General features: G+C 38.3%; 1 protein-coding gene across 8 annotated transcripts in view; it reads left to right on the forward strand.

Annotated features, from left to right (window-relative positions):
* Positions 1–17,490, forward strand: part of LOC146516658 (myosin-10-like) — a 62,485-nt gene that overhangs the window by 21,761 nt on the left and 23,234 nt on the right. For 3 of the 8 annotated variants that reach the window (XM_085161494.1, XM_085161499.1, XM_085161495.1), the window contains exons 4-16: positions 3,655–3,682; positions 6,592–6,694; positions 7,440–7,469; positions 7,679–7,693; positions 9,037–9,054; positions 11,566–11,658; positions 12,211–12,274; positions 12,542–12,640; positions 12,880–13,023; positions 13,780–13,875; positions 15,531–15,649; positions 16,431–16,583; positions 16,734–16,907. In XM_085161494.1, the coding sequence (XP_085017620.1) occupies positions 3,655–3,682; positions 6,592–6,694; positions 7,440–7,469; positions 7,679–7,693; positions 9,037–9,054; positions 11,566–11,658; positions 12,211–12,274; positions 12,542–12,640; positions 12,880–13,023; positions 13,780–13,875; positions 15,531–15,649; positions 16,431–16,583; positions 16,734–16,907 (1,136 nt within the window). The remainder of the gene's footprint in view (positions 1–3,654; positions 3,683–6,591; positions 6,695–7,439; positions 7,470–7,678; positions 7,694–9,036; positions 9,055–11,565; positions 11,659–12,210; positions 12,275–12,541; positions 12,641–12,879; positions 13,024–13,779; positions 13,876–15,530; positions 15,650–16,430; positions 16,584–16,733; positions 16,908–17,490) is intronic. The other 5 variants (XM_085161496.1, XM_085161500.1, XM_085161498.1 and 2 more) reach the window with 3 other exon arrangements.

The raw sequence follows: 17,490 nt of genomic DNA on the forward strand, positions 1-17,490 counted from the left end.
TGTTCTCTTTGTGTCTAGGTCAGATAGGGATGTGAATGTAAAGAGAGATGTGTGATAAAGGTAGGCGCTAACAAGGGATTGTGTTTGCATGTGTTGATCCATGTATCATTGCAGTTAACATGAACACATGAGAGATCCAAAAGGATCAGTGTAGCTTTAGTCCATGTGCACATGGCCTGTTATCCTTGTTGGAGTCTATTACTGCAGGAAGTTTCTGGTCAAAGCCAGGAAACCCAGGTTGTCCTTGATGAGCCATCCAGCTGTGTCCTCGGTCAGATAACCTTCCACCATTGTACCCCAAAGGAACGCAGTCAGCACTTTAGGAAACCTTCACCTCTGGCACAACAGTCCAGCCCAGGACACAACATGGACAAAATGAGTCGGGATATTAACTTTCATGGATAGTGTAAATTAGAGTTCTAGAAGTCTTAAGCCAAAGAAAAGCATCTACAGTTCCATAATTGTATCCCTGGATTTGGGTATACTTTTCACTTTTTTATAATTAACTCCCCAGCCCTGAAAGGCTGATGAGGTGTTATCGTCAGCTCACCAAGCGGGCAAGCAGCGTGGACACCCAGTTTGTGAATACGATAGGTCAAGAACGAAGCGAGTTTAAAATTGATACCAAAGGTGCATCTACTAAAAATCTTTTACAAGTTTGAGTGTCGGTGGCTTTGACTTTAAGGTCAGACGTCGAGTTTTCTGAACATTTTTTGAATGGCAAACCTTGAACAAAATGATGTAGGAGTTTCAAAATAATAATAATATTTTTCTGAAAATCTTGTAAATGCGATAACTTGAGAACAAGGCAACGTAGGATTTTGAAATTGATACCATAGATGTATCTACTAGGAGACTAGGGTTAACACTGGTTACCACCATTATTTATTTATGTTAATATTCTCGAAAGTTATGTACAAAATATGCAATAAAGAGCAGAGAGCCATCATATGAACCATGTGTTAATAAATTAGGCCATCATAGTGGACTGTTAAGTAAAAAATGTGCTCATTGTTGTTGCCCTCGTGTATATATGAGAGCAACACATCTCGGTCTTTTGCTATCACAAAGCATTTGTTTCCACTCACAAGGGGAGTGTGGGTGGGAGGACTGTAACATATGACTGCTGTCCTGTACACGGATGTCCACTAAAAGTCATTAAGAGGCAAAGAATTAAAGTGAACAGTCTATCTTTAAAATTTCTAAATGCTTTGTTGGAGCATGGATAGTACATTTAAAAAATGTCAAAAAGTAACATGAATCAGTGTTTTCATCTAGTTTCACAGACAGTGTTGCTAAAATAACAAATTTAGAGAGTGGGATCTATGGTGTAAATTATTCTTAGTGCATGTAGTTTCCATTTTAAAGTCATTACTGCTGATGTTCTTTGTGGTAGGGTGTGGTTTTGGTTGATTGCACAATTTCTACTTGCGTGAGCGGTCTTGCTGGCCTATGTACACAATGGACAAGCTGTAGACACTTGTCTGTGACTAGATCGATATCCACAGCCATCTCTAAAGTATGCATAAAGATTTCCAGATGGCACGTCAAATTTCTTCAACAGTTGGAAAAGAAGGACAAAGGAAAAAACTTATAATTTGTCTTTTGCTTTTTCAGGGGTGTAAATTGTTTCTCTTAGCAGCAACTCCTGTCCTTATGAAAGTGCTACAAAAAGAACAAAAGGTTATAATTGACGTCACATTTCTCTTTTGCAGTGTTGGATTTTTCCAAACATTGGTTTTAGTATTCAGTGTATTTATGTACGAGAAATTATACTTTAATATTGTGTTTTCCTGCAATGTGCTTAGAGCAGTCACATTATGCTGCTGAATTATTTCAGAGAAAATCTTTCTTTGGATAAGCCAGGGTCAGCTCATTCAGTTAGCTGTGGTTTAACTAAAAAAAGATTAGTCTTTCCCTGAGTTATTGATGGCTTTCTTCACCCAGCTCAATCTCCTAATGGATCAGCTGCCAATCATCAGTCAGTCTTAAGTCCTTCATTTAACAAACGTGCAGACTTTGCACTTCAGTCACAGAATTAACTACCTCAGAGATTGGACCCTTTAATGAACAAGTTATTGCTTATCAAGAGATACAAGAACGTACCTTAGTGAGAATGAAAGAAGATAGAACAGTCTTCTTCAAACTTTCAAACCAGTCAGCTGATAATGTTTTTTCTGCGCATGTTTAATAAGGTGAGATGTAGTTTGTAGCCTTATAGTTTTCGTACCATGTTGTGATTACATCATTAAAACTTCTGGATTATTCTCTTGTTACATAACTTGGATTAGTCTTATTTTGTTGGGATAAGCATTCCAAGCAAAAATATTCAAAGAGTGCTCCGAAAGCCCAAATGACTGGATAGTTATGTTAGAGTTATGATGTGTAATGGATCATCTGCTTGCCTCAGGGAACTAAACCAGAATCTCGAAATCAAATTTTTAATAGTAAATTAAAATTAGAAATAGTGTTTGTCAAATTAAATTTGTTCCAATATAATACATCTGTTTGCCAAGGTTAATAAATAATCTTTATCCTGCTATTTTCTTCATTTTTGCATAACAACCTTTGGTGATTGTGATGTCAGTGACGCAGATTTTCTGGGTTTTAGTTTAAGTTATGCAGAAACAACACACCATGTCTGAGTCTAGTGACTCAAATCTAAGCCTTGGACTTTAAGCTAATCAGACAACAGTGTAACTGGAGAGGAGACTGTTTCCCTAAGGAGGCACTGATGGGAGGACAAAGTAGTATTTTCCCATGACATCATTATCATCATTAATTTTTCCTCTATTGCCTGAAGCTGTCTCACTCATGCGACGCTATAAACTCGCACAACCCCGAAGGTGTCATTTTATTTTACTGCCACACGACCAAAATTGCAGTCTGACCTCAGCACCATGCAAATGAATGCAAGCACATTAATTGAGGCTTAGGTTTGGACTTTTCAGGTTTTCTTAATGTGATTCAAATCCAGCTGCAAGTTTAGCCACGAAGCACATTCATCTGCAAAATGTCAGTGATCTTATTGGTGTAGATTAGAAATGAGCTGCATCGGTTTGACTTTGTGTAATGGGGCTTTATGCAGTCAGTCCCAACAGGCCCTGCTTTTTGTGGTCACTTTGCTCATAAATAGCACCTTAATTGAGATTTGAGTACAAATATGACAAGTAGTTTTTCTAACCATATACACTATTTCATTATAATATGGTTTGTCTGAACGTCTTTATTACCTGTGGTTACTGGGACACAGTTGAAAAGGAGACATTTAAACTCAGTGAGGGTTGCCGGGTTGAAATCAGAAAAAATGTCAGTTTCAGCTCTTGTGTTAGACTTGTGATTTTTATGATTTTCAGCTGGCACAGTTTTATAAAATAACGCAGTTACAAGTTTGCTGTTGGGTTCACCTGGTAGGTAGTCTGCTTCCAACTCCCTAAAGTTTCACATTTATCTATTTTTATTGTTTAAATGTGGTGAACAGACAGTTTGCAAGGACTTTGAATTTTGGAAACTCATGTCTGTCCCAGAGTAAAATATATTATATATTTAATGATAATAATAATAAATACTATGCAATAATAAATGATTGCATAATATTTTACCTAGCATTCATTTATGTGTCACTTCCCCCTTTTTCCCCCTTTGTCTCCACAGATCGAGAGGACCAGTCGATTCTCTGCACGTGAGTAAACAGACCATTTAAGACCATTTGGCTGGTCTTATTTCAACATAACAGAGCTACTGTTTTTAAAATCATCTGACGTACACCGGCACGACACATTCTTCTGCAAGGCAGACTGAACCACCTGGACCGAATTAATGTCTCCTTTCCATTAGGAGACATGGAAACCGTCTTGCAGTGTATTTCTCTGTTGCTTCTTTTGCCTGAATTAAATGAAACGGACAATAATGCATTTACTTGCAATTACATGAGTTGAAAAGGGCAGTAAAAGTGAGTGAGTTGCTTCAGGGTCTGGACACTTTTTACGTTTCTCACAAGAAGCAATAGTCTGCTCAGTGTCACTGAGAAGCTTGCTTTAAAAGAAGTGTGGGTCTGAGAAATGCCTGACATTTCTGCCTCACAATCCTCTGGCGTCATTTCACTGACAAGTGCCTGCTGATGACAGGAATGAAGCCAAAGAAAATGCCAGAGAAGGTATCAAGATATAAGCCATGCAACAAGGGTTTACAAAACTGAATTGAACTAAAAGAACTGTAATTTACAAAGGCTCTCTGCAACCTTAATTACAATACAGTATCACCTCGCATGGTTTGGTGTCATAATTGTTCATTCAGCTGCTGCACAACTTACTATTTTCTACATTTTGCTTTAGTGAAGAGAGCAATTCTATAAAAGATAAGCCAAGTCTGAAGTTGCCACCCTGTCAATCACTTCATTTTTTATGTACAATAATTTTACTTTTGCTCTTTACTTTATAAGATAAAGAATCAAAAGTGATGCAGGGAATAACTGTGTGATCCACAGACTATAAACGGGCAACAGTGTGGAGAAAAAAGCTTCCTCTTAACAGAGGGAAGCATCTGGCTGTACTGGGATTTTGGAGGGCAACCGTCTGCTGCCAAAGAATAACCTGAAACAACGATATAGTCTGTGTTATATCAGCACATTCCTGAAAATAATCATCCATCTAACTGACTCCCCTCAATGAAGTCAAAGACAGTTGATCTACCTCAAGTTTTAATGAAAGGCATTTTGTATATTTGTGCAATTCAACAATGATTTTTATTTTTTGGAGTTTGCTTGGAGACAGACATTAAAATGTGCCACAAATTGTAGACAGTGGTAAAGGTTTTGACACTTGTATGCATAATAAAAAACATGAAAATCTCATAAGCTACGGTTAGGTCAGCAGTGGGGGGGTTTTATTGTGGAGGAGCTGAGAAATATCACACCCAGCGGTCCAAGGCCAACAACAAGCACACTGATGCAATCTCCCCACGATTACTGTCTGTTCACAGTACCTAACAAGACCCACTGCTCTCTCCCAGCCACATCACGCTCGCCAAGTCTGAAAGGAAAACTATAGTTTTGTGCATACTTGGTTTTTGCAGATTTGCACTTACTGTAAAACCTCTGGTATGCTCTAAATCTAAACTGCTCCCCAAAGTTTTTGCAGCAGCTTTTTTTCTTTCTTTTTTCCTCCTCGTTCCATGGTAGCTGTGTGATAGAGCAGTGAAAGGCCTGCCAGCAACCACAGCTGCTGAAGTGGACTGATGCTTAAAAATATAGTTTAAAGATAAACAGGAGTACTTATGTAGCAGTGTTTAGTTTAGTCCGAGATTATATTTGTGCTGCTGTAGTGAAAAAGAGTTCTTGTCTAACCTATTAACCACGAACACTCAGCTGTGCACAAAACGGTGTAAAGTGCACAATTTTTATTTTTGTAGCGCTTATCAAAGGTTTTACAAACACACAATATCCAGACAAAACTAATTAAAACAATTAAAAAAAAGAATAGAAACCAAAATTTCAAACTGTTAGCATAAATTATAAAAGTATTGAGCAATCATCTGTTTTCTGCTTCTTATCTGGATTGTGAGAGCAGGAGAGATGCCCAGTCCTCCTTCCCCCAGCCACCTCCTCCAGTTCCTCTGGTGTGTCTCTCCTCCCAGTTAGACATGCCTGACACACCTCACCTAGGAGGCACCCAGAAGGCATCTTAATCAAATACTTGAACCACCTCAAATGGCTCCTTTTGATGTGGAGCACTCTTATCTGCTCCCAACTGACCGAGTTCCTCACCCGAACTCTAAGAGAGAGCCCAGACAGGAAGCTCATTTCTTATTCTTTTGGTGATTACTTAGAGCTCCTGGGTATAGATAAGGCCGTGCACATAGATTAACCAGTAAAATGGCATCTTCGCATTAACACTCAACACACTTGCTGCTCCAATCATGTGCAAAAAGCAGATAATGTTATGAAAACACAAAAAGAATCTGTAGCAGCTCTAGCGGAGTCCAGCACCCAACCCAACAAGTCAGATATATCGCTGGTAATGTGAACCAAGCTCTCGCTATGATTGTAGAAGGGACCGAATTGTTTGAGGGCCTGAAACATGATACCGAAGCGCGCCACACAGACACCCTAAGGAATGTGGTCAAATGCCTTGTCCAGATCCACTGACCCTTAAATACAACAATATTAACAATTCCCATGTCAATTTAAATTTCAGTGAGTTCATGGAGAGTTCATGGTAGACTAAGTATTAACCCTCTGAGGTCTAAATCTTCAGTGACCCTGATAAGTGCCCCTAACGCTAACCCTATGCAAGTAAAATATGTATTTTAAGTTATTTAAAAAGAAAGAAAGCATGTGGCCTTGACCCGATTTTAGGTACCAAAAGATCTATAAGAAAGCCTACAATGTAAAAGTACATCTAACAGTTATTTAAAAGAAGAAACAGACAAAGCAAGCCAGAGTTCAGCTGTCTTGCTTTGTTAGCTGAGTCCTCACACAGCAAACATTTGGTTGCCTTTTGTCTTTTATAATCATCAAATGACCGCACCGTGAAAGTTTTAGTTTTTCTGGTTCCTCTTTTATTTGTATCGTCTTGTTGCTTTGCTTTGCAGAGGTGAGTCGGGAGCCGGTAAGACAGAAAACACAAAAAAGGTCATTCAGTACCTGGCACATGTTGCCTCCTCGCACAAAGGAAGAAAAGATCACAACATTTCCGTGAGTATTAACAAGTCTCACCAGTTTTGTAATTCTTCTCATGCTTCTTTTTAGTCCTTAATTAAATGAAAACCTGATGTAATACCAGTTTAAATCAGGGGTATCAAACTCATCTCAAAAATTATACTCTTTTTTTATTGGTCAAATGACAAACTGAGTTCACATTTTTACACCCAAATTTGAGCCGGCACACTAGACCTCTCTGAGAGTTTGCACATACAGGTGGATTAACATAACAGATGACTTGTTGTTACCAGTAGTGTTAATTTAGAGAAGCTGTGGCATAAACCTTACATCAGTAATTTGTTAATCACTGAAGATTATAGAAGAAAAATTTCACATGTAGTTTTGCAACTTTTTTTGGTTCAAGCAACTTATTTAGATCCAGAAATGCTTTTAGGTTTTGACACGTTTTCTCTCCTGGAATCGCAGCAAAAGTCCTTTAGTGCAGTTTTCATATAAAGCCATCTAGTGTGCCGAATGGAACACATTGGTGCATGTTTGAAACCCCTTTTTTAGATTCTGCTCATAAAGTGGATTTTGATTATTATTATTTTTTTAATTAACCTACAAGGGGGAGGGAGGGTTCATTCCACTGCTATCCTACTAATAGAGTGCTAGAAAAATGCTGTGATTGAGGTAAAGATGTTTTTTAAAAAGTGGGATTGTTGTTGAGGTGCTTGTGATTGTAAAGCTTTTGTGCACACAGTCTAACAGTTTACATTTGTTTATCTGTAACAAACAGCCAGAATCACCTAAACCAGTGAAACTACAGGCAAGTTTTTATGCTTTCTTACACTCCATGTTCACATGCATGCCACACTAACCTTTAAGACAGTATTCACTTATCTAAAGCGTGAGCTAATAAAATATCTGAGTTCATCAAATGGTGTCAGCGATTTTTACTTTTCACACTTATGTAAGCTGCCTGGTGTTAACACTGAAGATATCTTATTTAGCAGATATTTTGTCTCTCTCTGTCAGGCACAAAATGCAGTTGTAAGTAAACTTTAAAAGTGGCATGATTATTCAGACTTCTTTAAATGTGTTTGTTTTTTTGTGCTTTGTTTTACTGTGATTGACACTGGTTGAAACATTGTCACGTGTATGTGGTGTTTATTTGTTGTTGTAGCCAAATAATAAGCCTTGAATGTCATCTTGTCATATTTAAACATTGTATTTCAGTTGTATTCATATGTTTACATAGTTAAAAAATATATGTCTGTGTCTGCTTTTTTAAGAAAGAGCTGGAGACCATAAGAGCTTTTGATTAGCACATTTACCAAAATTACTTGATTCTCTGACCTGGTCATCATGACCCAGACAGCCTGCAGATTGTTCATGTCCTCGTGTCTTTTGTGACTTTGTTCCAAAATGCCAGACGTTCAGGTCACAGCTGCGTCATTCCATGTAAAATTAACCAGGAAAAATGTTCTCATCTGAGCTGCTCAGAATCAGCTGATTTACTTAATTATTGTGTACTGTGTGTGTGTGTATTGTGTACTTATCCCAGCACTTTTTAGCTCTCCTAACTTTATGGGTAAAGGAGATGACGTTTTCAGGGCTAATAAAAGAACAAAAAACATAGTTAAGGTAAATTAAACTGAACCCACATCAATTTTACCACCACAACAAGTGGGACAGTCGAAAGCTTAAGTGTTTTTGTTTTGTTCAGCACGATTTCATCTATAGCCAAATCTGCACCAGTTTAACATCTTTGACATGGAGCGACAGAAACGAGCTCTGGTTCTTTTATTTGTTTTCTTATATTCAGTGTAGAGAAGATCATTAAGTGCATTTTGGGTAAATTTTCAGAATAAGTTATAAACAGGTTATATCTTATAAACACGAGCCTCCTTTTTTATCTACATTTTGATACCAAGTTTGTCTTCTTCTTCCTTCGTTGTCAAAGCGATTTTCTAATATAGTCAAATTTAACATTCGCAATTTTGGAACCTTCAGTGCGTTTTTTAAAAATCTTTTAAATATGACTCACTGGATTCATATAAATATCATATACTAAATATAATACTTGGCTAAAACTCAGACACTACTCCTAGGATAAAGGTACATTTTTGAATGTCTTCTTGCTATCATAATACAGTAATCAGCTGGTTCTGAGGGGGTCAGATGGTCATAAATTTACTGAAATTAAATCTTTTGAACATCAGCAGTACTCTGGGTCTTGAGGGCCAGGATAAGCTATCATGATCTGTGCTGCAGCTTTCATCCATAGACTGCAGTAGGTTGTGCATAGATGTGCCTATAACATTAATAAAATGTGTTATTTTTTTAAAATAAATATCATTAATATAACTACTGAATTTCCCCATATCCTACAGAGTGGACCCCTGTTTTATGTGAGTAGTATGTAGTTTCTCACCTATTTTACCTCACTTACAAAATAAAAGGGGTGCTTTTCCCACTCTGTTTCCACTGGCTAGATAAACCCACTACTAACTAAATATTCCCTGAGGCTGTGCAGTAGATTCTTTCCATTAAACCTTCACTGAGCTGCTATATTTGGTTACTTTTAACCTTCGCATTGCATGAGCTCAACTGTTTGTTCTTACTAATTTAGCAGCTTCTGTTTATTGTAACACACATGTAACATTTACAGTGCTGACACTGTGAGGACATTTGAAGTGGTTCACTGGCTTTCAAGTCATCTCGTCTTATCACTGAACTAGCGGCTAGCACAGAACCTCTTCTGACCTCTTTTCAGCCTAAGAATCTGGTCCAAATACATTCCCCACATGTACGGTGTTCTCGTTGTTGGTGAGAACAGGAACTTGCAATATTTGTCTGGCCCTGTGACCTCCAAAGCAGATGCTGAGCTGTGGAAACGTAGCCACAACTGGCCTCTGCCCCAGAAGATTTACTGGGACAGTTGCGACTGATCCTTTCTGAGTCCACTAAATCTCCGAAGTACTGAGCCAAAGCACACACAGTGAACTTTTTTATTTTTAAAAAATATCTCTTATTTTTTGAGTGCTGGCTGATAATGGGTGACTCATTTTATCAAAATTATGCAGTAAATGGTCATTTAAAGTGGAGGAGCCAGCTCCATTGGCTGTCAGATATCACATGTGCTCACTTTACAACAAGAATGTGGGTCAGCTCATAATGCTGCTGCTGGACCCCCACTGATGTTTGTAATCTGCTCTTTGTTTGTGTGTGCAGACCACACAGATGTAAAGGCTGCCAGTGAACAATTTTAACTACCAAGTTGCACCACACGCTTGTGTTTATATAGAAACAAAGGCTTTCGGTTTGAACCCTGTGCCGTCTGTGGGCTGCAACGCCGCTGATGGACAGAGACCAGGTTTATCCAGTTCAGCCCTGCTTCATTCCAGCTGCTCAAAAACTCAATTAAAAGCAGCACATTTAACTCTCGGGCCAAAGATCACATTACATGTCTCACATTCTGAGCTGTGCTGATTCCTCAATTCTGTTCAGTGGAAAATGGCCTCAGACACACTCAAACCTTCAGCGCACGCAGCTATTTCTGTCGTAATGGGAAAATATTCCTCTGAGCCACAAGAAGAGAAATAACGTTGCAGAAGAAACTGTCTTTGGCTCCTTTAGACACGACAAAGCCAACAATATGGTTTGGATGGAAACACAGTGGAAACACCTGTCTAAACATCTGCATAAGTCACTTATTTATTTATTCAGCTTCCTGAAGTGTCCAGCTTGACAAAAAAGAAAAGAGAAGCAAACCGTGTCTGCTGTGCGTTGTGGACACATTCTTCCTGATTTGATAAAATGGCTTTCTGGCTTTCGTCAAAGCAAAAAGATAAAACGTCACTTTCGAAAACTACAGACACATCAGTCATCTTCAGTTCCATTATTTGCAGTTCAAACTTACTTTTTATCTGCCTAAGGCTGTGCAAAAAGTCCAAAAGCCTGAGTGTGACCTCATAACAAAGTGGTTAGGCTGCATACCACATGTCAGCAAAGACTCTGTTGTTTGTTTTAAACTATTAAAGGTTTTAAATGCGACAAAATAAAAGGACTTTAAAGGTGGAAGTATTTGAAAGTAGCTTCATTAAGACTGGATTATTTAAACCATTGTTTAATCTATAAAATATCACAGCTGATGTTTAAACTGGTGCTTTGATCCAGAGCTTCAAAAATGTGCATTTATAGAGTAATAAACCAAAAAAACTGTTTAATTAGAACTTTTTAACCAATATCAAAGAATATTTAATCTGAAACATTAGAGCTGGTTTATTGACTGAGAACTGGTATGAAAGCTGTTTTTGCCATAAAATTACTAAATGGATAAAGTGATTTAGACTTTCTGTCACGTATGATTTTATGTTTTCATGTGGTGGTCGCATTGTGTCTTTGTGATAAAAAGGGATGAAATGTGACCTAAATTCACCTGCAGTTTGAAACTTTTGGAAACTTGTATGGCTCCGTGTCACCGGGCTCATTTAGTGCTGTGGACAACAAAATAAATACAATTAAACAACCTTTTAATTCAAAATGATAACAGTTTTTTACTTGATTCACTTTAATTTTCTTTCCTTTCTTTTATTTTTAACCCACCACTACATTACTTTTATTTTTTTTAAAGTCTAAGAGGCAAAAAAATTACCAGACACACGAATAATCATCTGTAGACATGTTTCTTTTGTCCAACCGTGACACTTGTCATCTTTTCTGTGGCTTTTGTTTGTTCAGTTTAACTCTATGGCGGTAACGTGACGTTTTTCTGTATAAACCAAGTCTTCGGACATCCTCTGCCTTTGTCTGCATGTCTATGTTTGACTTTTCATCGTCAGTGGAAAACTTCTCATAAGTTTATAAGTTTTGTGTGTTGACCTTGATGTGGTGACAAAAGATTCCTTTTTCTATGATAGGGTGAACTGGAACGGCAGCTTTTACAAGCCAATCCCATCCTTGAATCTTTTGGGAATGCAAAGACTGTGAAAAATGACAACTCATCACGTTTTGTAAGTACAGAAAAATGATCAGCTAAACTGAATTTTTTTCGCCTCAGGACAACTTTTACTGATCCTGCGTTGGCACCTAGATGAGTTTTAGCAAATAGGTTTATGTCTTGTAACGGTAATTTATCTGGATACTGTTGCCTGCTAATCATTTAGGAGACCTTTGTTATACCGGACCTGCTGGGACTTAAGGCAGCTCTTATTCAGTTATAGAGACAAAAAGGATCAGTTGTCTCATGTGTTTCTATAGCAAATTATTTTCTCAAATTGTTTTTTTTCCTATAATTAAAATGTAATTATATATTATTAGAGAAATATCTGTGACGGCCTGCATTGCTTTCTACTGGATAAAATGCAATAATCAGCCTCTCAGTGTAAGCATTACTCATGCTTTTGAAGGATTCACGCTGAGTCCTGGTACATTATTCTGCTACCATCAGTGCAGATTCTCACAGCCTCACTGTGTGTTATAAAAGAGCCATTATGTAATCGATTGAATGCCGCTCGTGTTGTTTTGTGCACTTCCTGAAAGTTATCTTGTGTTAATCTCGACAGGGGAAATTCATCCGGATCAACTTTGATGTCACTGGATACATCGTTGGGGCCAACATTGAAACCTGTATCCTGTTTTAAAACAGAAGTATTCATGTAATAGGGAATTTTAAATTCAGTTTTTTTGGAAGTAAGAATACTTTTGTTCTGTGATCTCAGTCTGGACCATAGAAAAAGAACTGTATAAAATGTTTAACTTTTCCATTAGTTTAGTGTGTGTTTATTTATCTCAGCGACTCCTTTTGTCAACCTTGGACACCAGATAATCCCAAAGCCTGATATGTGGCATACTGACCCACCAAACAGATCTGGTTTTCTTGACTTTCTGTGCCAGACTTACTGGAAAAATCCAGAGCTATTCGTCAAGCCAAAGATGAGCGTACCTTCCACGTTTTTTATCAGCTGCTGGCTGGAGCCGGGGAGCACCTCAAATGTGAGCAGTCCGAGTTTCAATAACTCTAAACCGTGCCTTGTTTTTGGATTGTATTTTTATGTAACGCAACCATAGTTTATGCTATTTTACAGTACATACAGCATTAAAATTAGACACCTTATTACGCCTTATTGTTCCAAATGTTATCAGTAGCTCTGTCGTGGCCTAATTTTGTGTGAAGTCCATGTGAATCATTTTGGGGGTAAAATTTGTTTTGTTTTCCTGTCTTGTGACTACAGCGGACCTGCTTTTGGAAGGATTCAACAACTACCGCTTCCTGTCCAATGGTAACATCCCAATCCCAGGCCAGCAGGACAAAGACAACTTCCATGAGACCATGGAGGCCATGCACATCATGAGCTTTGGCCATGAGGAGATTCTGGGTATATTATTAGTAATCCAATAAAATAAACATGCAATAAAACTAGTTAGTTTGCCTTTGCTTGATTGGTAAAGCGATAGTTTAGTTCATGGTTTAAGTTACAGTGAAACAGCAGTTCTCTTCAGTTCTGCGACGTGAGGGTTCAGCAAATTAAAACAGTTAAAACCTGGTTACTGCAGATTAAGCTGCACATGATTTTCCCCTCTCTTAGAAATAATCAGGAAAGAAAACATATTTTGGCCTAGAACCACTGGAAATGTTCATGTTTGCTAACATAATAAACATGTGGCTCCTTCTGTGGTATTGTACTTTTAGCTAATAGAAAAACCTTTAATTGGATTAAATGACGTATTCCTTCACATCAAATAATAACTGACTTTAAGGTTAGTATTAATGTAATAATTCTATATAAAAAAGACAAATAAGAGGTATTTTTATGTTAAAAAATATTCATGCTGTATATTATAGCAGATACTGTATTTAACTCAAATTTGGACAGCACAATAAATTGATGAAAGTAAGTTGCCTGGTATAACAGTGAAGTGTTGGGTGTAGCGGTGCTAAGTGTTCAACCTGTATTCCACTGTTTAGGAATAACAGTCATTTTTCTGCTGTTTGGGTGTTATTCATTACTAGTTTTGTAGGTTATCTGAGTCTTCTTGCCCTTTTTTTTTGTTAACTTTCTAAATATAGTTAATGAAGTAAAATGATGTCATACTCAAGTAATTTTGTTTTCTCTGGATTCTGATATTTGTAGCCATGTTGAAAGTGGTGTCCTCAGTCCTTCAGTTTGGCAACATCGTCTTTAAGAAGGAGAGGAACAGTGACCAAGCTTCTATGCCTGATAATACCGGTAAGTATCCCAGAATTGTATACACACACACACACACACACACACGTCTGCTCTATAACCTCAGGGGTCAGGTCACCCTCCTCCTCCTGCTGCTTTTCCTCTTCTCATATATATTTCAGCTCTTCTCCTTCACTGTGCACCTCCCTTGCGCTGTGTGCCTCGTCCACAGCTCAGAGGGGCCTGTGATTTATGTCTGTTCGCTCCCTGCGCCTTGTCAGCTTGCCATTAAACCACATCATTGAGAGGATTTACTCCTGAAGGAAATGGGGCACAGCCTCCCAGTTCCTCCACATGTGGCACTGCATATTTGGCACTTAACAGAGCGATACGGGGGGAGAGGATGAGTCCGATGCCAACGATCCAGCTCAGTTAGATATTTCCAAATTCAACAGCAGAAATCAGGACTAGAACGGATTCTGCTTTTTCTACTTTTCCACAAGCTCCAGCCACATAAAATATAACACTGTTCCAGAAACATTTCTCATGAAAACTGTATATATTAATATTAGTCATTAAAAGAAAACAGCAAAGCTCACCTATGTTTTTTTCACAGATTATATATTCTGTTTATATATCAGTTAGATGATCTAATACTCAGACAGTGCTGCTAAAGTTGTTTTGGGGAAAAACCGTGTCTCATTCGAGTAACTTTTGAAAACCAAACTTTTTTTCCTCTACGCATTTAATAATTTCTGCTTCATGTTTGATTTCTATTAGGTACGAGCCACAGTTACACAAATTAAAATACTGTGGGAAATATAGGTTGTGTATGAAAGCTTTGCGTTGGGAATTGTGGCTGCCGACTTCATGAGAAAGAGAGCGGGGAGCATATTTGGGTGAATGGATGAATGAAGTACTCTGTTATGAACTAATGCTCTCAAGCTTGGTGAGCAAGTTGCATCCACTCAGGGGGTGCCTGCTAATTAGTAAGTAGCAGTAAAATAACATAAAAAAGCAGTGCTACAGTGTCACATACTATTATAGATAGCTGCACAGCTAGCCAGATTACTTTTCATCTAATTAGAGAAAAAGGCTGTAAAAGTCACTGACACCACAAACACGGCGCACAGGTTCAGCTGGTGACAACTTAGCAGAGTCACTCACATTAGTCATGATCCTAATGACCTGAAACTTTTAGCCTTTAATACAGTTTCACCAGGTTATCTATAAAAACAATATCATTCATTAGCAACAGAGAACAAAACTGCAGTTTCCTGAATCACCCATTTGAGCGTTGCCTTAGCAAGTCCATCCACACAGATCAGATATCCTGTCAGTGAAAATGCTCGAATTTACAGCAGAAAGAAACACGTTTAGATGGCAAACAGTCTGAGTTGCACCTTTCTACTAAGTGTGTTTTCTACCATGATTCTGATTCACCCAATCACACGTTCATAAAGTGCTTTTTATCAATAGCCAAGCACTTTACTTAACATTCACACAGTTAAACTCCACTGAACTTCTGATTGGCAGATGACCCACTTTTAAGACCTGAGTCACAGCAGAGAAGCTAAAGCCTGATACTATAAATGGTTCCTACACATTGAGTAATTTCTGCTTTCTGTTTTATATCGTGAACTGTAGGTGCATGCAGGTTGAAATCCACTGTAGGACTGATTTTCTTCTGATGTAAATGAAGTTGTTTTGCTCTCCAGCTGCTCAGAAGCTCTGCCATCTGCTGGGGATGAATGTAATGGAGTTTACCAGAGCCATCCTGACTCCCAGGATCAAAGTGGGGAGAGACTACGTCCAGAAAGCTCAGACTAAAGAGCAGGTCAGTTTGCTTTGTTTTGGGTTTTTTTCTATTGACTAATGTAATGTGTTTCCTCTTTTGTTCTTGAACTCTTTGGTAACAGATTAACAGCTGTATATTGATTGTTTAACTAAAAAATGCATTTGTGCTTTTTCTGCTAGATAGCTGGATAATACAGCTGTCTTGTTAGATGAGTTAAGGACATCCAGAGCTCATGCGGTTAAAATTCTGCTTCAGGTCGTGTGTGCAAAGTGTTAGATGAACTGTACCTGGGCCTTTTCCAAATCACTGTTACAACAGCTTCCACAGTCTGTGTGGGTCCTCGTCCTAACCCCTTGTAAAGCATAATTTCAGGCTGCTTCTGCATACTAAAAGTTGTAAAACTTGTAACTTATGTTCCTTATGCGCAACCCCAGGGCTCTCTCGCTGTGAGGCATTGGTGCAAGCACTAAGCCAGGGAAGTCAAAATAACGAAAGCTTATAGTCAAAACCGTTTTTAAAAAAATTAAAGCATAAAGAATGTTATTTTGAACTTTTCTACATTCATTTGTTAAATGAAGCTTTGGATTTAAAGTGCAGTAGTCCTGCAGACAGATCCAGCTGTCATCCGAGCATTTCGGATAAAAAGTCTCAGAAAGAAAACGTGAGTGCAACTAGAAGTGTATTTGTAGAATTCATTTAGTTTCAGCCCTCACACACGTATGTCTTTTTTGTTGTTGTTGTTGTTCCCGTGCCACATTCAGCTCTTTTCTCTGTTCATTGTTTTGTCACGGTCTTCTTTACTCACGCTTTCTCTCTGCAGGCGGACTTTGCTGTTGAGGCCCTGGCTAAAGCTACGTATGAGCGTCTGTTCCGCTGGCTTGTCCATCGCATTAATAAAGCCCTGGACCGAACCAAACGGCAGGGTGCCTCCTTCATCGGTATCCTGGACATTGCTGGTTTTGAGATCTTCCAGGTCTGAATTGAAATCTTTTAGTTCTTTAATGACAAAGTTTATCTATTTATTTTTATTTGCCGCGTGGTTAGTGGTTGTCAGTTTGTGTCATTGGTAATTATTTCCAGTGATGATGATGTTCTTGTTTGTGTCAATCTTCTTGTCGTTCAGCTGAACTCGTTTGAGCAGCTCTGCATCAACTACACCAACGAGAAGCTGCAGCAGCTCTTCAACCACACCATGTTCATCCTGGAGCAGGAGGAGTACCAGAGGGAGGGCATCGAGTGGAGCTTCATCGACTTCGGCCTCGACCTGCAGCCCTGCATCGACCTCATCGAGAGACCGGTCGGTTCCATTATTAGCTTTTGTCAATTAGATTCATTCTCCTTAGAACTGAAGTTGGAGAATGTTTTAACTTGAATCTTTCTTTACTTATTTAGCAACTAAATTATAATAGTTAATATTTCCTTTTAGTCATGCACTGCTTTATTCTATTTAACAAATGTCCTTTTTATTCCTGTTAATGCCTAATAAAGAAATAAAGCTTGAAGTCTAAGTCAGAAGAATAGTAGTTTTTTTTCTGGACAAAAAATATATATATATTTTGGGGGGTTGCTTTCAGGATTAAGGAGTTTTTTTTTCTGCCACAAACCACAAATTTCAAAACATAACAAAAGCCAAAAATCACATCTTCTGACAGCGTGTGTGTGTGGGGGGGGGGTGGAATAATAATTCACGTAGTTGTCCTGGTGTGATATCATGAAGATATCATGAAGAATATCACACCAGGAAAAAAATGGCTCAGAGTTCAAGCAGTGCGAGACACGTGTTTCTGTTAAAGGCAAATATGCCGGAGAAACTATTTTGAAAACGAAATGAGATCCGTTGTCTTTGTGTGTCGATGCTATATTCCTGTCCAGCCTCTCTG

This window comes from Neolamprologus multifasciatus, chromosome 6 (assembly GCF_963576455.1).
Source record: "Neolamprologus multifasciatus chromosome 6, fNeoMul1.2, whole genome shotgun sequence".
Taxonomy (NCBI): Eukaryota; Metazoa; Chordata; class Actinopteri; order Cichliformes; family Cichlidae; genus Neolamprologus; species Neolamprologus multifasciatus.